This window comes from Peromyscus californicus, unplaced genomic scaffold (assembly GCF_007827085.1).
Source record: "Peromyscus californicus insignis strain IS unplaced genomic scaffold, ASM782708v3 Scaffold_9__1_contigs__length_137607984, whole genome shotgun sequence".
Lineage (NCBI taxonomy): Eukaryota > Metazoa > Chordata > Mammalia > Rodentia > Cricetidae > Peromyscus > Peromyscus californicus.
Window position 1 is genome coordinate 131,190,009 of NW_026294617.1, and position 22,955 is coordinate 131,212,963.

The 22,955-nt window shown below is 45.4% G+C and overlaps 1 protein-coding gene across 11 annotated transcripts in view; it reads right to left on the reverse strand.

Annotated features, from left to right (window-relative positions):
- St6galnac3 (ST6 N-acetylgalactosaminide alpha-2,6-sialyltransferase 3) overlaps positions 1 to 22,955 on the reverse strand; it is a 612,241-nt gene that overhangs the window by 451,354 nt on the left and 137,932 nt on the right. For 2 of the 11 annotated variants that reach the window (XR_008216613.1, XM_052731501.1), the window contains exon 1: positions 16,759 to 16,849. The exons of 2 other annotated variants lie outside the window; for them this stretch is intronic. Coding sequence is in view for 7 of the 9 variants with exons in the window: in XM_052731501.1 (XP_052587461.1) it covers positions 16,759 to 16,824 (66 nt within the window). In the remaining 2 variants the exon portion in view is untranslated. Of the gene's footprint in view, positions 1 to 10,706; positions 10,978 to 16,758; positions 16,864 to 22,955 lie in introns of those variants that run through there. 7 more of the 11 variants (XM_052731495.1, XM_052731498.1, XM_052731497.1 and 4 more) reach the window with 5 other exon arrangements.

Here is a 22,955-nt window from a genome sequence, read left to right on the forward strand (position 1 = left end):
TCAAAGATTGACCCATGGCGGGCTGGACAGATGGCTCAGTTGGGTAAACCGCTTGCTGCATGAACGTAAGACCCACAGTCTGTATTCCCAGAACACACATAAATCAGTGTGTGGAAGCACATGTCTGTGACCCCAGCACTCTGACAAGGAGATGGGAAGCAGAGGCAAGAGAATCCCTGGCTAATCTGACATATATTAGCAAATAATAAAAATCCTTATATCAATTCCAGGTTGTTCTGTAACTGCCACATGCCATGGCACACAGGCATATCTGTATTCACACATATGAACATATACATACATCATACACACACAAGATTTTTAAAAGGCTGATGGTATGCAGGACTCTGGATGAAGTCCACTAGTAGAGTGTTCACATATCATGCACAAAGCTCTGGGTTTGATTCCTAACTCAAGGGGTAGCAGAAACATGATACATCAGTGGGGGGTGTGCTGGTCAAAGGACACAGAATAGTTGAAGAGATCCATGGGATGTCAAGAGGATAATACATCAGACACAGAGGTTTCCAAGCAATTGGAGCTCTCCTTACAAACCATGATCAGTAAAGTGCAGTGACATCTGCGTGAGTGCCATCAACTGCCCCATTACCTGTCCCAGCTTCGTCCTGTTACCGTAAGGAAACACTGACCAAAACAACTCGGGGAGGAAAGGTTTAACTCATTCACACTTCTGGTCACAGTCCATCACTGAGGGAACTCACAGCAGGGCTCGGGACACGAACCGGAATCATAAACCATGCAGGAATGTTGCTTTGCCGGCTTGACCTCTGGCTCGGTCTTTCACAGCCTCATCTTTAGCTGGCTTTTTGTACCTAGGAATGGTCCTGGCCTCAGTGGACTGGGCCCTTCTACATCAATGAATAATCAAGACAACGTCCCATAGATGTGCCTACAGACCAATCTGATGGAGTCAGTTCCTCAGCCGAGGTCCTCCTTCCAGGTGACTCTAGGTTGAATCATGTTGACAATTAAGTTGACAAAGATATTACCTAAAACAATAGGTTGTACCCATTAACACATACAATTCTACTGCCAATTGAAAAACTTTTCAAATCCGTCCCTCAATTCCAGTCCTGCAGGTACTGTATTATATAAACACCTGCACACAGTGCACACTGTTGAACACATGTTGAGTACACCCTACCACCATACTTTTCGCCTTCCCACTTCTTACCCCTCCAAGACACCAACACGGATGCATGTATATGGTATATTGCTAAATTAAAGAACTAAAAACAAAAATTCTTTTTAAAACCTGATTTTTTTTTAAGTAAGCCAAGGGGAATAAGAGGGATGGATACATTAAATTTAATCTGAATCTGAACATAATTAAAGGCCTGGCTGATTTGTCTTCAAACTAAAAGACCTTTCAATAAAAATTGCGCCCCATGATACACACATGGAGTTCTACAATGTGGTTCAGAGCATAAGCCCTTACGTCACACGGACTCAAATTCGTACTTCCTCTTTGCAACTCCTGGTGACTTGTGTCCTTCCCTTCGCTGGTAACTATATCCTTTCAGACCGGGCCTTTGTACTAGTGAGATGAACCAACAGAAAGAGAGCAGAGAGCCCAGCACCAACACACAGCAAGCTCAGTCAGTGGTGGCTATGGCTTGTAACTATTTTCTGATTGCCTCAGAGATCAGTCTTCTGCAGGCTGACATTTAAAAGGCCACTGCCACAAAGAACACAGCACAGGCTTCCAGGAAGGTACTTGTGAAAGCGTGGGCTGGGGAATAAATGACAAGTGATTCTCTCTTCCAACATCCTTCCATTTCAGCATTTTCTGATTAGGCAGACACATGGTGCTCAATCGGCCCAGCTCCCCTCCCACGTTTTCAAAGCGGGATTATTCTGAATAGGAAAGCCTGGTCCCCAAAACTTCTCACTTGTCACCATCACAGCTCACGCATGGGTTTTTGTGCTGTAAGGACCTGAAGCAGGTGAGGCCATCTGCATGAAGATCACAGCCCAGTTATTTCATGCAGTCTCCCCAGGGAGGACCAACTCTGCAAGGAAGGAGATCGTCTGACATTTGGGAAGGGGTTCTTGGACTTTGAAATAGCCTCAGCTGTGAAGCAGAACAAAGAACACAAGCTTATTAACCGTGAGGGGCCACACCTCAAATTCAATTCAGTTCTTCGGCAGACTGCACAGTGCTCAGCACTGACGTTCAGCAGCTTTGTGCTGTTTTCAGTAGGACATCTACCTGTCTTTCTCATTCCCCTTTGTGGTCTTCCTCATGGCAATCTATTAAGTGCTAGTGCTTTTAAACAAGCACTGGTATTAACTTACGGGCTTACTCACGACAGAAGAGCTGCATTTCCATCGGAGAATAAAGGCGGTGGGGGGTGATGAGAGTGAGTGCTTACTGAGCAGTGTCCAGTCACCAGGAATTTTGCTAAGTGCTTTACTCATCAACACCAATGATGATATAGTCAGGAGGAACAGACACAGAGGGGTCACGGAACCACTTCTGGTCAGCTGTGGAGCCAGGACTTACACTCGGGAAGCCGCCCTCCCTCTTACCAATGCATCACTGTCCACGTGGACCTCTAAAGTACTCAGCCTCTGACCACAGCATCTGGCTTCTTCCCTAGGAGTTAGCATTACTGCAGCTGCCGCTGCCGGTTCGAGAGCTTGTGGCAACCCAGAGAATACCATTCTTATGCTTCTCACCCACCTGTTTAATTTTTTTCATCTCCTAAAAGAAATTACAGCCATCTCAGCTGAGTGTCCTAATTCTGTATTCTTTCAGAGCATGCATTCATCTTTTATTTTCCTGAATGAGGCTTGGTTTATAGCATATAAGATAGGAAAACAGGATTGAAAAGGCTGGGAGAATATAAATCTTCCCCTGGAAACAAAATGCTCTCAAAACATTTTAAAGACTTCAGAGTTCTTTGACGCCCTCATTCACTAGAGAATTTTGGAGGAAGTGAAGTCTGAGGCGCTCTCTCTCTCTCTCTCTTTCTCTCTCTCTCTCTCTCTCTCTCTCTCTCTCTCTCTCTCTCTCTCTCTCTCACACACACACACACACACACACACACACACACACAAACACACAGAAAACTTTCCTGGTTTTTGAAGTTGCCATGTAGTCTGCTTATTCCAATTTCTTCAGTTCCACCACGTATTTGGTGGGATGCAGGATGTTAGAATCTCCTATACGATCTCACTGTTTTCATATTCTTCTTTTCCAGTCAAAGTTCAAATACCTTGAAGACCAAGTGACACCCTACCCATGCCATGCTACACCCTACCCATGCCACACTACCTACCCATTCCACGCCACACTACCTACCCATGTCATGTGGGTCAATTAAGTCAAAGATCATCTCTTGTTTTGGCAAATTCCAGAACTGCACTAGCACTGGCATTCTAGGGTACAGCACCTTCTTTTCCTGGCTCCATCACTCCAGAGAGGCCTTCATGTCACTACAGAATTGATTTCTTTACCCAGCCAAGCTGGCAAAGAGTCCCCGATGAAGGGCCCTAGAATAATCTTCTGGATACAAGCATCCCCGTTCGAGGTGCCCATCTCCTTACAAGCTAGTGAACGGCTCTAGAATAATCTTCTGGATACAAGCATCCCTGTTCGAGGTGCCCATCTCCTTACAAGCTAATGAAGCAAGGGCCTGAAGGAGCAGGATTTTGATGAGGATATTTAAAGATGAGCAATTCAGAAGGAAGGTGAGTGTGTTGTATAAGCACAATGGTGTTGTCCCTAGAATGACTGAGAACAGCTGCCAAACAAAGGCCCCTTCCCCAGAATGAAATAAATCTTATCTCATTTTAAGGGCATTCCCCTAGAAAGACTGGAGGTGGAGGTGGGGCTGGAGAGACAGCTAAACCATTCAGAGAAGTTACTGCTCTTTCAGAGGACCAGGGTTCAGTTCCCAGCATGCAGCTCATGATCCCTACTACTCCAGGGATCTAGTACTGAGTGTTGACCTCAGTAGGCAACCACACATACACACACACACACACACACACACACACACACACACTACAACTGAAATAACTGGAGATAGGAGTGTGTGTGTGTGTGTGTGTGCGTGTGTGTGTGTGTGTGTGTGTGTGTGTAAAATACTTCAGATGACAAAAATCTTTTAAGAGGAAGAGCCAGTGGAGAGCACCTGTTGCCCTTCGTCCTGACAAGTCTCCTGATACACACAGGACACAAAAGCATAGTTAAAAGTCACACCAGTTGGACTGAGAAGATGGCTCAGTGGTTAAGGCATTTACTGCAAACGTAAGTCCTGGAGTTTGGATCCCCAGAAACCTAAATGCCAAGTAGGAGTGGCAACCCACCTGCAATTCCAGCATCAGAAGGCAGAGATGGGGATCCCAGAGCAAGCCAGCTAGACAGACTATCCAAGTTGATGCACTCTGGGTTTGTCTGAGAGACTGTGCCTCAATGATAAGGTGGAAGAGCAATGCAGGATGATTCTGACATCAACCTCCACATGGCCCAACACATGTGCATGTTTGCCCATATGTTAGGCCACAGATGCATACACACACGAACACCACTCAGTGCACATAAATACTGGGAGTGGGAAGTCACAGTAGCTTTTGGGTCATGTGAAATAGACCAGCCTGATGGCTACAGTGCCTGCCTGAGGGGAATGTGGGTCAGAGCACATGTGTGTCCTGTCTGTCGACATACGACGGCACCTGGTGAGAAGAAGGCAGCAGAGGGTGTAAAGACAAAATAAGGGAACAGCGTTCGGACTCTAGCACACTCTTTCCCCGGATAATTCAGCAGAAAGTCTACCACTCTTCCCCAGGTTGGTGTTCTGCTTTGCTTTGCTGTTTTGTTCAAACAGGGTCCTGTCATGCTGCCCTGGCTGGCCTAGAACTTGTGAAGTAACCAGGCTTGGCCTCTGACTTGCAATCCTTCTGCCTCTACCTCCCAAGTGCTGTGACTGCAGGCGTGGGCCTCCACACCTGGCTCAGTGCGTATCACCTGGGAAACCAGGGTTCACATAGAAGCTCCTGGCTTTCCTTAGTAAATAGTGAGTACCGACCAAAGAGATGAGGACGGAGAAAATAACCAAAGCCTGGCAGTGAAAGAATGATGGTGGGGAGATGCCTGAGGTACCACAGAAATGCCAGAGGCTACCCAGCCTGAAAAGCACGCCACAGACACTTGACGTGTTTTTAATTAAACCGTTTCTGCCCACACTACTGTTTTTCCAACCTAGCTATTCTCCAGAACAAGTCACAGTGTGGTTAAAAGTATAGATCTTTTGTTTCCACCCCAGATTGGAAGGGACCCACAATGCCCATCCAGGTTTTAGAACTATGATCCTCAGCCACCTTGGTGTCATGGTGTGAATTCTCAGTTATATAATTCTTGTAAAACGGATTTCTTTAAATGAAAAAATGTCAAAACATACACTATAACCATATTAAAGTACCTCTGACATCCAAGGAAATGAGGTGTCATTTTTTTTTTCAACTTGAGGATTAAACCACACTCTCTGAAACCTTTATAAACATGACACAGCCACGCAGCATTCCCCTGCATGGTTCCCCATTCACAACAGATAAGAAAATCCCTGGCTTTCTCGTAATAAATAGCTGCTTTCTGACAAGTGTCAAATGTTCTCATTGCTTAGATTTAGAGATTCAACAAAGCCAGTCGCCAGGCAGACATCAGGTTGCCTAAGATCCCAAGGTAGTGAACCTGGACAAGGACGGAAGTTCAATACTGGTGGGTGCCTCAGACGGTACCAACCTCAACATCTGCAACCAGAATCCACATCTGTGAAGACTGTTCGGTATGTCTGTTTATTACTCATGTGCATTTGTTTTCAAAACTCCTGGAGACACATTCTCAAGTAATTATGTGTGTACTGACTGAATGCACTCTGAACACACACTACTTCCTTGGAGATACCTGCCGGCCACCCTCCTATAAATCCATACTAAAATACTAAAGGATTTCAAAACCATTCTACTCTAAGCATATGTATTCTACAAATTGTCGTATATGTGTGTGTATGTACACACACACACACACACATATTGGTTTCTATTTCATACTTGGTTAATAACACTTAAACTCACAGAAGCAACTGGAAGTCACTCACAATACTGCTTTCACATACACCAACCCTGCTGGAAAGCTACTTGTTCAGCAATTCCTTTTTACTTCCCTTGCTACCCTTGCGCCCATAATGCAGCCTCTTGCTGGCTCTGAATTTCAGCAGCATTTTGTTATGAACAAGAAATATTCCATATACCTGGGCTTCTCTTGCATAAGGATTGTCTCTTAAAATTACTACAATTTTGAAAAGTGCCAAGATTTTCAATCTATTTGGTCATGGCTCTTCCTAAGAAGCAGAATTGGAGAGAGAGAGGGCCATTACCTTTTTCCCTTTCCTATTTCAAATTATAAGGGCAATTTAACAATTGTCACAACAAGTCACCAGTCCAGATATCCACAAGGTGGGAATATGTTCGAAGATGACTAATTTCTACAGCTGAAATACTATCTACTTTCAGCTGTGCTGATTTAGACTCAGCACTCCTTCGGAACTTCTCCCAACTGCATCTATTGCCATTGCTGGTCTTTTTTAAAAAATTACAACTTTGTTGTTACCTTGTATTTGTTTACAGACTTTCTCTTCCTCAAAGTAAATTTGATCTTTATTGTATTTCTCATATGTGGTGGTTTGGATGAGAAGGCCCCCACAGACTCATAGATTTGAATATTTGGTCACCAGGGCGTAGCACTATTTGAAAGGATTATGAGATGTGACCTTGTTGGAAGAAGTGTGTCGTGGGGCTGGGCTTTGAGGTTTCAAAAGGCCCATTCCAAGCCCAGAGTCTCTCTCTTACTGCTGCCTGCAGATCTGGATGTAGAACTCTCGGCTACTTGTCCAGCACCATGTCTGCCAGCCTGCCACCATGCCCTGTCATTATAATAATGGACTAGCCCTCTAAAACAATAAACAAACTCTAGTTAAATGTTTTCTTTTATAAGAGATGTCATGGTCACGGTGTCTCTTCACAGCAATAGAACACTGACCAAGACAGAAGTTGGTAGCAGCAGTGGGGTATTGCCGTGATAGACCTGACCATTCTTTTGTTTGGAGGAATATGGAAGACTCTAGAACTCTGGACTAGAAAAGCAATTGGATGCTTTAAGCGGGGGTTAATGGGCCATCTTAGCAGGAGTATGAAAGACAGTGGTGCTGAGGGTGATGTGGAATGTAGGGGCCCTGCTCAAGAGGTTTCAGAGGGGAAGAATATCAGTAAGTGGGCTAGAGACTATTCTTGTGACATTTTGGTGAAGAACGTGGCTGCTTTCTGCCCTTGTCCAAAAATCTTCCTAAGGCTAAATTGAAGAATTTTAGACTGATGGTGTTGACAGAAGAGATTCCAAGACATCCTAGTATTGACCCTGTTGGGTGGTTATTAGTGGTTACCCTATAGTGAAAAGGAGCAAACTGAGCAAGGAAAAATACAAAATACAGATTGAGGAGAAAAGGAGCACCAGGAAGTGTAATTAAGTCCAGTGTTCAAGGACAAAATGTTTAAAGAAAAGCCTCATGCTAAATGGAATAAAGGGAGTGGTGACCTCAAGGCAAGGCCTCATCCAGCTAAGCTTCCAACTTGTGAAAAGTAATTAGAGAAAAGCTTATATAGTAAAGGAAAGCATCCAAACCAGAAAGCTGATGCAGATGTGAAGTGAATGAGGGGCCATGCTCCAACCCCAGCAAGCAGCAGAACCTGGCAGCTTTAGCCAGCCATGTGGGTCTGGCTTAGAGTCAAGGAAACAGGAAAGGGGTTGTGGAGCCTCTCTTTAGCAGGAAAGCTGCTGAGGCCACGTGTGTGTCCAGGGCGTCCCTGCGTGGAGGCCCAGGAGGCCGTTGTGGGAAGCTGTGAAAGTGAAGCCTGATTTCACGGAAGACCCTGTGATTTAGGAGATGCCAGAGCTGTGGGAGAGGGGAAACTGCTGAGGAGAGCTGCTAACAGGATGTTAGCCCAAGAGACAGCGTGTGCTGCCGCCAGCAGAGCTGAAAGGAGTTCACGACCTGAGGAGTGCCTTGACATCACACATGGAGACGCAGAGTTTGGAGTCCGCTCAGATGGTCTAGGATTTCCTTACTTATGCTACCTTTCCTTCCTTTTGGAATGGTAATCCTGTGTATTCTGTGCCTTGATATGTTGAAATCATGTGATCTGCTTTTTCATTTTGGTTTTACAGAGGATTACAGTTAAGAGATTGCATGAATCTCAGAAGAGACTTTGAAATTTGCACTTTTAGGCAGTGTTGAGGCCATGATAGACTATGAGGATTTTTTTTAAATATTTATTATGTATATAGGGTTTTACCTGCATGTATGCCTGCATGCCAGAACAGGGCATCAGATCTCATTACAGATGGTTGTGAGCCACCATGTGATTGCTGGGAATTGATCTCAGGACCTCTGAAAGAGCAGCCAGTGCTCTTACCCTGAGCCAGCTCTCCAACCTGACTATGAGGATTTCTGAAGTTGGACTGAACGCATTTTGCATTATGATATGGCGACAAGCCTATGGAGGCCAGGGAGTGAAATGTGGTCATTTGAATGAGAGTGACCTCCATGGGCTCATGGATTTGAATTACCAAGGAGCGGCACTATTTGAAAGGATTAGGAAGTGTGGCTCCATTTGAGAAAGTATGTCACTGGGGGTGAGCTTTGAGGTTTCAATAAGTCCATTCCAAGTTCAAAGTCTCTTCCTGCTGCCTTCAGATACAAATGTAGAGCTCTCAGCTCCTTCTCCAGCACCATGTCTGCCTGCATGCCACCATGCTCCCACCAAAATAATAATGGACTAAACCTCCAAAACTGTAAGCAAGCCCCAAATAAATACTTTCTTTTATAAGAGTGGCTTCTGTGGGATAATGCTCTCGTACACTGTAAAGATTTGTTACTCTTATAGGTTTAATAAAACACTGATTGGCCAGTAGCCAGGCAGGAAGTGCTGGCCAGGTGACCAGACTAGGAGAAAGCTAGGAAGAGGAAAGGAGAGAGGGAGTCGCCAGCCAGATGAGGAGGAAGTGAGATGAGAATGCGGAACTGAGAAAAGGTACCAAGCCACGTGGCTAAACATAAAAAAGAATTATGGGTTAATTTAAGCATAAAAGCTAGTTAGTTACAAGCCTAAGCAATAGGCCAGTTTATAATTAATATAAGCCTCTGTGTGTTTATATGGGACTGAACGGCTGTGGGACCAGGCAGGACAGGAACTTCCAGCTACAAGCTGTCATGGTCATTGTGTCCCTTCACAGTAATAGAGCACTGACCAAGACACCTTATATTATTTATTTCCTGCTCTTCGATAGCCATTCACTTTTGTCCTTCTTTCCATCCTACTACTATTCTGTCTGCCTCTGGTGTGTGTGTGTGTGTGTGTGTGTGTGTGTGTGTGTGTGTGTGTCTATGCGTGCCTGCACCAGTGTGTGTGTGTGTGTGTGTGTGTGTGTGTGTGTGTGTATGTATGTGTGTCCTCGCAACTGTGTGTGTGTCTGTGTGTGTGCGCACGTCCGCAAAAGTGTGTGTGCAGACCAAAGGACAACTTGTCACTCCTCATTTAGACACCATCCACCTTGGTTTTCTCAGATCTCTCACTGGCCTGGAACTCTACCAATAGTTAGACCAGCTGGCTGGCAAGCCCCAGGGATCCCTTTATCTCTCTCTCCCCAGCTCTGGAACACAAGCATGCTACAATACCCAGCTTGTTTCATGTGGGTTCTGGGATTGAACTCTGGTCCTCATGATGGTGAGGCAAGACTTTACCAAACAAGCTGTCTTCCAGCCCCAGTCTTCATTTCTAATTAGCATCCTGGTGCAGAACAGTAGCAGTCATGCAGGTTCTTAGTGTGAACACCCACAGCTGTGTAGCTAGCATGAATCTTAACCCAGGTGTGGTAAGCTCTGTGTCCCTAGAGTGCCATGCAGGAAACAAAGCAGTGACCTGAGAAGGCAGAAACACTGAGGAGCAATGGAGACTGCAGCACATTTGATCTGAAAATCTCCTAAATGCATTTACATTTAAATTTGTACCCCGGGAACAAATGCACAGAAGGGCACACTCAGCTTTGCAGGGCCGGTTTGCAACTCGGCAACATTTTATTCCCAACGGCATTTTATGTCTTTCTCCAAATAATGCGTCCAATTGAATCATTTTGATTTGTGCTTATAGAAAAGTTCTACTGCATAGATAACGTAAAAACAGCAGATAATCCAAAATTTGCATGCAGATGGCCTGAGTGCATCGCTTTCTCTATGAATTTGCCATTCCACTACCATTTTTTCACACTAACCTTGCACTGAAAATACTTTCTGTATTTCTCCTAAGACACAAACAACCCTGAAGTTGGGGGAGGGGAGTAACAGGTGGAACTGACAGGGTAACAGGTACAGGGGCACAGGTGACATCTGCTACTCACATTTACAGGGGCCCCTGGTTTTGGACCGACTAAGCTTCTGCAATAGACTCCAACAGAACAGACCCACCCAGAATGTCAGCTGCCATGCAGCCTACACCAGTGGGCAGTTTTCAAAAATACAGATTCACAGCAGTCCAAACAGGCTGGTTTCCCTGAGCTACTATAGCAAGGAAGAGAACGCCCCCACCCGACCCCACCCCCGTCCCCCTCACCTCCCCCACCCCTTTACCAGTAACTCCAAGTTGCTGCTGCTTCTTCTATTGTTGCTCCACCATGTGCTCTCTTTGTTTGGGCTCAATTACCTTACAAAAGCAGGCCCTCCTGCCACGCCCTGGGGAGCATCTCTCTGTCTCATATGTGGGAGGTTTTTGGATTCATCTGTGAATTGCTAATAAAAGCCAATCGTATCTCTAAACTCAATATGTTGAAATTTTATTTTCTGATCTATCACAGGGCAAAGGCAGCTGAATGAGAAACACAGGAGCATGCTAAGGCCCCAAATCTCACAGGCACATGGAAGCAATAACCAGCTTCCCAAGGTCTGTGGGACAGCCTTGATTTAGCTTTTGCAGAAAGCTGAACCTGGTAAAATAAAAGCTACCTATTGTCTCTCTCCTACCACGCTGCTGCCACTGTCAGGGGGGAGCGATTTCTCACAAAACAGCTTTTGAAATTCTACCCAATGCAAACTCTGCCCACTGCTTACCAAAAATGGAAACAACACAAGAGAAAGATAATTGTCATTTTCTCCTCTCACAGAAGAGACTTCTAGCGAAGTGAATGGGGTGGGGGTGGGGGTCAGTTCTGGCCTTCTGATGAAGGGTTAATCCTAATCCCCCAATGGTTCCTTAACTACAGCTAAACACACCACTATCCAGCTTTACATTCCTCTCCTGGGAGCCTCACAGCACTGTTCTGTGATACACTCGGGTCTAGAAATAGCAACTGTCCTAAGAGCACAGCAAAGACACATACCAAAGCCTGCCCCTAGTATCTCTGTAGCACTTCGTGGCTGCCAGATCTCCTGGGGACACTCAGGATCCCTTCCACCTGCAGAAGCAGTTGCCAAGGTCATGAGGAAGGGCTCCAGCTAGACCAATGCTCCATTCACAGAGAGCTCCGAGTTCATTCACCGTCATTTCCCTCAACCACTGACTGGTCATGGAGGGGTTTGAGAATTATTTAAAGGATCCTAAGATCTGCACATTGCACACCATTCTTCCAGAGTTCCACTGAAGACATGAGTCAGTGCATAGGGAACTGGTTGGAATCAACAGCCCATGCCAGAGCACCATCAACTATGAAGTCAGAGGACTCTGCAAAACAAGATCAAATTGCCTGAGCCTTGGTTGAGTGTGCTCGGCTTCTATCCTTACAGTCTTTGTAGCCATGGGTAGAGCTAAACCGTATGGCACTATGATGGCTGGGACTAATGTAATTATACCAATGACTTGGGGACCCCCAGCAACCATGTAAAAAGTGAGGTGTTCTTGTAATCCCAGTACTGGGACAGCCAATAGAAGTGAATCCCTGGGGCTCCCTGGCCAAGCAGCCTAGCCTATTCTGTAAATACCAGGCCAGTGAGAGACCCTGTCTCAAAAATCAAGGTGAACAGTGCCTGATAAACTCACTGAAATTGACCTCCGGCCTTCATCAAACACATACACCCTTACATACATGTGCGCACACACATACACCGCACACACACAGACAAGGTGAATTCAACCAGGGTCAGTGAGCATTTTTTTTGTGATCTAGCATGCTGCCACAATCACTCTATCACACTCTCAAAAGCATTGATTCTGCATCAGTTCCTGGGGCTCTGTAATCGCAAAGGCTTCATATGTAAATGAGTCCCTCTATATGTAAATGAGCTCCATCTTTGGGCAAGATGACCAGAGTTTATCTGGGACTTCAGAGAACTCAGAAAACATTTCCACTCCCTTTTTTAGGGGAAAAAAAAAAAGATTTGGTATACTCTTTGTTCCCAGCTTCCTAAAGGAAAGAATGACACAGGAAAGTCTTTGACTCAATGATTCTAAGACGGGATCGCAAGAATCCTACTTCTTTCTAAAAGACAAAGACTATCCTCTCCCCTACTGTCCTTCACATCCTGCTAGTCCAGGGTGTAGATCTGCGGCTGCATTTCTGTTTCCTACAAAAACACTGACAGATAGACATCCCAGTACAGTGAGCCCCAAGTATGTCCAATACCGTGAAGCAAGCAGCCTGAGACAGAATGGCTTACTCTATTTTACAGCCTCTCATCTTCTGACATTCCTCCAACTTGTGTGAAACCATCAAAAAGAGACTCTGATCGATCAGTTCATGACAAGGGACAGGGATTTAATTTCTGACACTCGGCAATAAGGCAGATTTCCTCAGCAATCTCAGCTCCAGGAGAGATTGTCTTCTCACCCTCCTCTTCCCAAACCTCATTTCAATTGAACACTATCACAGAGAAGCTTACCAATTAAATCAAGATGTCTCAATATTACAGAAGAGAGATTCTTAAATGCAATAACAGCGTTTCTCAGCTGTGTTTACAGCCTTGGACATTGCTAGTTAAGTACCCCTAAGGAGATATTCTAGGAAGAGTTTCACTTTGCACAATTTCAATTCACTTCTTGAACAACACATTTTTCTCAGCATGAATAGTGTGCAGGAATGAAAGCCTGGGTTGGTCTCCAGCCCAAGAAATAAAGAAAAAAGATTATCCTTGGGAGAACTAGTCAGATATATTAGAAATATCACTGGTGTTTTTTTCTAAACCTGTTAAATATATGTATAGCATAAGTGAATATACAGGTACATATATGTGCCGTACACTAAGCATGAACAAGAAACAGCTCCCATTTGACAGACACTTGTCTGACTTAGCCAAACACAGCATGTGTTATTTGGCTTATTTTTTTATGCTTACAAGGGCCTCCAGGGTGGGTTTTGTTCCTGTCACGGCGGTAGATACCATGGTTTTGGTAAGCTGAGCAGATGACATCAGCTGGGACCCCCCAAACTCACATTTAAATCCCTTGTGACTAAAGCCAACATCCATGTAACAACCATACTGTAAGCCATCTATCCTGATGGGCACCACCATTGCTTAAGACCAGATGAGCCCCTCTGGGCCCAACTCAGCATCACTAAATTCTTCATATTTAACTCTTCTGAGTTTTGTTCCTTTTATAATAACATCATTAAACATCCACCCTCGAGCAGCTGTAACAAATTATCTCATGAAGAACACTCAAGCCATACCCTACCCTAGCTCGAAATGGGGATGTGTTGGCTTCTAGGTAGGTGAGAAGTATTGACTATCATGGGTTCAGTGAGTCCAGGCCATTGGCTTTTCAAGGAACGTCTCTTCTGGGTTATGCACCACACTAGTCAGCCACAGGAGACCTGCCTCATGTGTTTAAAAGAGTGGAGGTCTGCAGGAGGGAGGTTTTAGGTAGAGACTGGGAGAGCTGGGAAATGCAATGTGGGGGAGGGGGATACCTGCACACACTGACAAAGGATAAGAACTGTGGGGCTGGAGAGAGGGCTCAGCAGCTGTACATGCTGCTCCTGCAGAGGACCAGAACTGAGTTCCTAGCACCCATGTCAGGCAACTCATCACTGCCTACAACTTCAGCTCCAGGGAATCTGTGCCTTTTCCTGACTGATACTGACACTGCGTACATGCAAACACAAATACACACACACACACACACACACACACACACACACACACACACACAGAGAGAGACAGAGAGACAGAGAGACAGAGAGATATTAAACTTTTTTAATTAAAAAAATGGCAGAAGTCTACACAAGAATCTCAGGAAGACTCCCCAGCACACTGTGGGACCAGGAACTTGAGAATTTCCTGAGCAGAGCAAAGGAACAGGCAGGGGAAAGAGCTAACTGAGAAAGCGATGCTGGAGGACCTCCCGTGTAATCAAAGAGTAGGAAAAATTATAAAGCAGGGGATAGAAGGTGCAGGCAGGCAGGATGAGGCAGCGATCACAGGGTCACAGAGCCACACTGAGATCCACATCTTTCCCAGGCCTGAGGAGTAACAGAAGATACCTGAGCAAGGACCTGCAGGACGCAGTTTTTGGCTTTAAAAACATTTTGTCAGCAACAGGACAAAGGATGAGGGGAGACTGAACACAGGAAGCACCTTACCTGGTAAGTGGCAGGAAAGAATGAAGTCAGAATAACAGCAGTGTGAGTGAAAAGAGGGATGACCATGGGACTGAGACAGTGATGAGGACGCATGGGAGGACACACTCCACCCGAGGAGGAGAACTGGTCTGGAGAAGGAGAGGATGAGAGAACTAAGGGAGGAAATTCTATTTCAGATGTGTGAAATTTGTGTGTCCACGAGGAGATCAGACATGTGTGACAAGCAGGTGGAAGTGCAGGGCGGGGCTGATGGGAAATCCCAAGAATTTGCAACCAGTGGGGTGTCAGTGGCCGCCATCATTCTTGGAGAGAGATTTGAGTAGGGCTGTTGACTGACGCCAAGGTATGCTAGGCCGAGGCATGAAGGGCAAGTGTCCCACATTACTAGTGAGTGGTTTCTAGCTCTCCCATGGGTGAGTTTTCAATTCCTTTCAATGGGCTGAAGCTGCCCAGGACAAGAATGCGACACTAAGCCTCAGGGCCAGGTGGCAGGTGCGACCAGGCAAGGGGGTGCTGCACTAAAACTGCAAGGTTGAGAGAAAGCCTTGCCAGACAGAGAGCTGTCCCCATGTCCTTGGAAGTCACTTAGAAGCTGCTGGAAAACACAACAGCTCCTTCTCTTTAACCTGGGGCTGTGGGGAGCTCTCAGGTTTTCTCCTGGCTGAAGGCCTCTGCTTATTTTCCATGGATTAACGCTTCCAAGTGAGTGAGAATTGACTTGCCAAGCAGTCTAATTCACTTGGCTGGTGTGTCTCACTTAAAAATCCATTAACAAGTCAGACTAGAGGGGTAAAGGATGTCCAATTAAAGCAATCGCTGCCACATCCAAATGCCTAGCAGCTGTGCCATCCTCACACCACCAGCGAGCTACAAAAACACGATTTTACCACTTCATGGAGAGCACCACCAAAACTTGGTCTGAAGCCACTGAGGCCTGAGAAGAGTGGAGAGAAATGACAAGGCACCAGCTCTGTGTGTTTCCATTATGGGAACCCAGAGAGAAACAGCTCTGCATTCGCCTGAGCTTCCCTGGTGGCAGCCCCCAAAGCAGGATCATCAAGGGAGACTGAGTGGAGCTCCTCACAAGCAAAGTTTGTTCACATCGCCCCAGGGAGGCAAAAAGACGGGCAGAATAATAAGCTTCTGCAAGTCTTCTGGGTGAATACAGAAGATATATAGATGTTTTTATAATGGAAAAAAGGAAAATAAACAAGCATTCTGGAAAATGAAAAAATTGAATAGACATTTATTTAAAGATATAAAATGATTAGAAAACACATGAAAAGGTGTTTAACACTATTAATCAGCAGAGAAATGTAAATAAACCCCACAGGATACCACAGCATGGCTAAGCTTAGAAGAATGGACAATAAAGAGTTTGGACACAAATGTGAAGAACTGGCATATCTCATATACTCCGTGTAGGATTGTCAAGTGATGCTGCCACTTTGAAAATATTTTGGTAGTTCAACAAGAGTTGCCACACAATATCATGCTCTGATCCCAACTATACACCCAAGAGAACCGAAAACATCCACATACAACCTGCACCACTGTTAGAGGGACATCATCACTAAGTAGTGCCAAGTTGTGAGTGAATAACAGATGATAAAGTCATATATGGACCATAAGTGACAGTAAATCAACGAAGCAGGGACTGGAGACAGTCAAAAGCACACGCTTCTTTTGCAAAGTACCCAAGTTCAGTTCCCAGCACCCATGCTGGGCAGCTCACAACCCCCTGGAACTCCAACTCCAGGGAATCTGATGCCCTCTCCTGCCTCCCTGGGCAACTGGCCCTCACACGCACATATCTACACACCAACACACAATTAAACACTGAGGTTTTAAAAAGCAAAGACTGAAGCGTTAATATAAGCTATAATATACATTAAGCAAGATATGTTGCAAGAATCTATTCACAAAAAGCCACATGATTTCATCTGTGGAACTGTCCCCAGCTAGCAGCTCTATGGTCACAGACAGCACAAGTTCTCAGGGGCTCGGCAAGATTGATAACAGGTTTTTAGTGTTTAAATGATCAAGGAATATAGAAATCAGTCGTGAACCACATGATTTAAACTGATAGATTTTAAGGCGGGGGGTTGTACCTCAGTTTCTTCTTTTAAGAGAATGCGAGGATCACATGAGAAGTTAGCAGCCTCCTTCCAGAACATGAGAGGGAACAGTGGTTCCTCAAGAGTCTTGAGACCCACATGGAGAGGGCAGCCAGCCTTTGAGAGGAAGAGATAAAAGCCGCGTGTCTCAGCAACTTCCGGCTCCTAAGTGGCCTCACAGGAGGCAGCTTCTCATCTTCTGGACCTGCCCTCCTCTTTCCCTCTTTGTGTTCATGAACAAATAAGGGCAGGCAGGAAGAGAGGGAGAGAGAAGAGGGCACTGAGGGGAGTGCCTTGGTTAGAAGGAAACAGCAGCTACAGGGTTTGATGGCACCTCCCTAACACCAGGAGCTGAGCCAGGGACCCGCCATCAGGCAGGGGCTGCTTGTCATACACACTTGCTCAAGGAGGTGGAGGCATCAAGGAAGGCTGGAAGGCAGAACAAAAGCCTCAGCTTTCACGGAGCAAATACACCTCAGAAGGCTGATATTCTTTTTCCTGAAGGTGAAACAAACGAATTGATTTCTAAATGAGAAAATTCAAAGCCGGTGTGGCTAGTGATTATGCAAGCTGCTTCCGGATGAAAGGGAAGGGTGGGTGAGGAACAATGGCAGCTATTCACTGAACAACTACATCCCAGATCTTTAACCCAGTAACAGCCTCCGAAGTATAAAAAACATTTCTATTTCAAGAAATCTGGCCTCTCAATTCCTACTACCCAGGCTGACCCACATCCGCAAGAATTAAAAGACGTCTGCGTACACTACAAACTAACACTTTAACGTTCACGGGAGGGTGTCCCACAGGAATGTGAGACAGATTAATTTTAATTTTTCCAAGGTCCTGTGTAAAGATGAAAAGGAGGGGCTGGGGAAAGGGCTCAGTAGAAGGAGCTGCTTGCCAGCAAACCTGAGACCACGAGGTCAGTTCCTAGGCCCCACTCGGTAGAAGGAGACGGAGAAAAGGAACTGCCGTCTACAAGTTGTTTTCAGCTCCGTGTGTGCAACGGTGTGCCACACCCACGCATGCAGAAGACGTGAATCATTGAAGTTCAAAAAGTTAAAAGGAGGAATTTCGATAATACACTTTATTTCACCAACTAGAGCTAAAATATTTTCATTATGGCATGAAGTCAACAAGCTGTAGGCCTTGTGTACATCTACTTCACAAATGAGTCTGTCAGATACGCTAAGCCTGTAGGCCGAAGATGATGCAGAGAAACCTCGGGTGACTGACTGCCCAGGCAGCTGGCTGTTTCTGTCAATTCACTGTTTTTGGAAGTCACTTCTTTGCACTTATTGTTTTACTAGGTAATAATATTTCCCTCTTGGGTCTCTGAGGGAGTTGAAGATTAGATATTTGTAGTAACATCACAAGATAGTTTTCTGTTGGTAATACAAGTTAGAATAGAAAGTGAATTAGGTACATTTTGGACTCACCAAAATAGAATAGGTAATGGAATATTTTCTCTGAATTTGTCAATGCAAATGGACTAGACATTGTTGATATGTTTATTTATTACTTGTATATATTGTATATAGTTATTGTACTTATTGTATATAGTTTTTATTATATTAGTTATAACTTTATTATTTATTTTTATTAGACAAAAAAGGGGAAATGTGGTGATATTTTATTTGTATGTTAATAAATAAAGTTTGCCTGGAAATCAGAGGAAATAGCAAGCCACTAACACAAAAGTCAGGCAGTGGTAGCACACGCCCTTAATCCAATCACTTGGCAGGCAGGGTCTCTGTGTATTCAAGGTCATACTAGGGAAGGGAGCCAAGAGTGGTGACACACGCCTTTAATACCAGTACCAACCATAGAGACCTGGAGGTCTGTACAGACAAGCAGTGACAAGGAAGTGAAGTAGCTGGGCTAAGAGCCAATGAGAGGGCAGAACATCAAGGCATATAACGGCGTGGGTAAACAGGAAGCAGCTCACATTTTGGAAGCTACAGAGCTGGTGAGGTAAGGTGGTTGGTGGCTCTCACTATTTCCCTGATCTCTAAGGCTTTCACCCCTACATTTGGCTCCATGTTCTTTATTTAATAAGACTGCTTAGAAATTCCTCTACATGTAGTGAGCCTGTAGAGTCTGTACAGTGTCTGCTCCCAAAGGACGTCAGCACAGACCAACCCGAGTTCAGGTCCTCAACAGAAGCATCTCTGTGGATAGTGAATTCTGAAGGACTCACAAATTCAAATTCTAGCGCCCACTCTGCTAACTAACCTTCACAACTCTTCCTAGACACCAAGTGCTGGTGGGGTTCTTGACCCACTGAGTTGAAGAGTCACACAAAATCACACAGAATATCATGTTTCCCCTTTTGATCAGGAGAAGAAGGGTGAACGAATAATCAGAAAGATCATGTAGCCATTAGGTACAAAATCATCTTAAACTCTTAAATGCAGTCGTGCCTCTAAACTCAAAAGCACTTTGTACTTAGGTACAGTCAGACTTGGAGATAAGAGAGAAAATCAGAGTGCTGGGGAAGAGGAGAGACCAGAACAAAAAGACCCAGTGTTTTGTGGCTGATGTGGTTCACAAGAGTTTGTTTAAAAATATATCATTTTCATTTCTGAGTATATGTGTGCATCATACCATCCTCCGTCCCTCCCTCCACTCCTCCCTCTTCAGCCCCCACCCCAAAACAAAAACAAAAATACAAAAACAAGTTCATGTTATTGGGAGGGAAGAGGACTTGCCTCACAGATCATTTAGAGACTTAGGCAGGTGGGACGCTTCAGCTGACTGGAAGCCAAAGTTATTTCAGCCACTGAGCTCCTCATCCCCATTCCTATCACATCCCCAGCCAGCTGCCAAGAGCGGGCTGAGGGCTCAGAAAGCCATGAGAACCTACGGACCGGCCTGGGTGAGGCATGCATCATGCCTCTTTATAATGGACTGAGTGAGAAGGGACACTGAGGAATGAAGACGATTGGACTAGACAGGGGAGAAGGAGCCTGAGAGGACAGCCAGCTGTTTGTTCTCGCGATGAACTAACGATGATCTGAAGAGGCCGAGAGGGAGCCTGTGGCGAAGAAGTAAAACTAATGAGAGACTGCACAGACCAGAGGGTGGAGAGGTGCTCACGCTGCCAGTACTTGGGGTACTATAAACCACGATCCGTTTTCCATGTGTTCTCACAATTACTCCTAAGATGGCTGCAGTGGGTACCACTTTCTCAATTAAAAAAAAAAAATTGGAGAAAAATGGGGAGGAAAATCTAGCTACCATTTACTGATGGACAGGACTGCAGCAGGTCATGTATACTCTGTGATTTTATTCAATATTCCCAACAAATCTATGGACCCAAACTTAGTTCTCAGTTTGCATTTAAGGAACCTATGACATAAAAGGTTGAAGTAACCTTGCCAATGTCATGTCACACAGAGACAGTTCCTGGAGTTCAACGCCCACGGGAATATGAAGTGCCAATGCTTTCCATAGAAATGAGCCAGAATACAAAAACTTGTGGCTAAGAAGTAGAAATGATTCTTAAGGGAAGGAAGAAAATACAGAAGAAAAAATTAGAGGAAGGAGGCCATAGAAGACCTTTCTCTTAATCTCCATCCCCACCCTGCATTTAATTTTATAAAACTGTTGTGTCTGGAGGATGTTTCCTGGAGGAGAATCAAGGCGTCTCTATCATGTCTACTCCCAGAGCCCCTCGGAAAGGGTGTACCAGGGGAAGGACCCTTCTCCAATCTGCTCTCCTGCATGGTCAGCTAGTCTTTCAGATACTTCCTCCTAGGAAGCATGAAGAACTGCTCATGGGCTCCAGGTGTGAGGACCCAGGATACTGTAGTGGGCTGCTGTGACAGTCCCGCCCATCCCTCTGGGGCCCAGAGTGCCCTTGTTCATGTACCTTCTTGCTAATGACTTTCTAAACTGGGACAATGTGTGATACAGGAGTAGACTTAGTGGCAAAGTAAGGCTCATTATCTATAGCACGGCCAACTGAAAGACCTTCACACCCAAACACAGAGTCTAGACCAACAAACCCACGGGAGATGGTTGCTACTATACAGCCAGGCACATCTACAAGGGCTATTTTCTGCACTTGAAAATCTCCTCTCTCACCCTGCTTCAACTCTCTGACCTGAAAACACTCCAGCTCCTTCAGAGCTGATGTCCAAAGTTAATCTCCATAGTAGGATCCTCCCTCTCTGAGCCCTTGAACTCAGTTTACAATCTGTAAATACAATAACACAACCTTACAGCTGGCCTTGCTCTCCCACCATCTCCTGAGCTCACATGCCAAGCTCCTGGGCACAGATCATCAGCCCCAGGCCTGGCATGGAACAGACCTTCCACAAAAATCTGCAGAGTGCCAGCAAAGGAAGGCTTCCGAGCAGTCCAAGATGGCCTCCTTAGTTGCTGGAGGCCTGCAGCTAGTTTCAAGAGGCTGAGCACTCCTGGATGAAGGCTGCCTCATGCTGTGCTGTGGGCATCCTCTCGTACATTTTTCATTCTCCATAATGACTTCTTCTTATCATGCATTTTATTGATCTGTCTGAGCAATGAAATTTATTATTTATTAGATTTCTGTAATAGCTTTGCTCCAAAGAGCAAAGTAGGATATGCAGACACTCCAAGGCAACACAAGGGAAGAACAGAACCAAGGAAACTCAGAGGTGATGGAGACCAGGGGTCTGTAGTGAATAGAGACCGGGGTCTGTAGTGGATGCTGGGGAAAAAATTGCAAGGAAGGTCACTGCCTCAGAAAGATGGAAGGTCACTGCCTCAGAGAGATGGCAGACAAGTCCAGCTGCAGGAGCCTGTGACAACAGGCAAGTTCCTGGCTCCTGGGCTTGTCTGACCCCTGACAGTAAAACCACCAGGGAAAACACTCTGAGAAGCTAAGGGCCCATCGCCTGCGAAACAGTATACCTCCATTATCATAATTAGTATGGAAGTGATTCATTCAAAGCCTCTAACATCCAGGGATGGGGATGCAGCATTCACTGTGTCAACCCTCCTCAACTCACAATAGCGTCCTCTAAAGCACAGACCTGCCCACATTCCATTTTTGCACGGGATAGGTTCTGAATAGATTTCCCAAAAGACTACAAACTCTGAATTCCCACACAGAATGAAACACATCCATTCCATCTTGATTCCTAGCGGGTAAATGGGAATTCAATCCTCCAAATCTCCTTCAATACTACCCTGAGAGTTTCGGAAGAAACTGATATTGGTGGATTCGGGGTTCATTGGGAGCCTCTGGAGGGGTTCCAGGTTCTTGGGTCCTGAATCAAGGAATTAGAGACTCAAAGATAGTAAGAGAAGCAGAGAATTTTTTTTTTGGAAAAAGTTATTATTCCAGGGGAGGAAAAGGCCTGAGCTGAAAAAAAGGCTTTGTACAGGAGGACCCTTGTACAGAGGGTAGGAATGCTGAGTGCACATTCTGATTTGTTTTTCGTTACTTTGTCATTTACATGGGACCGGCTTTCTTGAACATGCTCTGTTACGCTTGGTTCTCATAAAACTTGAGGCACAGCACTCATTAGCATCTTAAATCCCCACCCACAGGTGCACTCTCACCTAACAAGATGAGCCACAGGCTGGTCTGGTCACTTCTGCCAGCGCAGGCAGGAGTCCCAGCCTTCCTCTGACAACTGGCTTTCCTTTGATGATAATATGGCAGCTTTTGTACTGGCCTGGTGGACTTCCTCCCCCTACTTTCTGGCCTTAGAAATCGCTGGTTTTCTTCCACGTAAAGCAATCACCTTGCAAGTTCTGAGTCTATCATACACATCTAAGTTCTACAATATTTCTAGAAAACCAGGCACACTGCACAGAAGTGGCTCTGTTGAATAGTGAGGACACAGGCCTATGGCTTCCTAGTCTTCCTCCTGCATGAAAAGGAAGAGCTTCCTCAGGATACAAGGGCACCTCTCACAGCCTCCCAGACGACACTAACCGACTCTCCAGCCCCACACCCAGTCAATGCAATACCCTGCTAGCCACCCTAGACATTTTCCTGGCCCAGAGCCCATCCTCTCAAACTACAACCCCCATCCTCTGCCCAAATGTAAGGGTGGGTTCTGAGGCAGCAGCTGGGTTTCATTAGTCTGGGGACTCCTACAGGGATCATGGACTAATCACTAGATGGTAACTAAATTAGGAAACTGCTACTATTTTAAAGGAGTTTTTGTCAGGATCAAAATGACTGTTTTGTG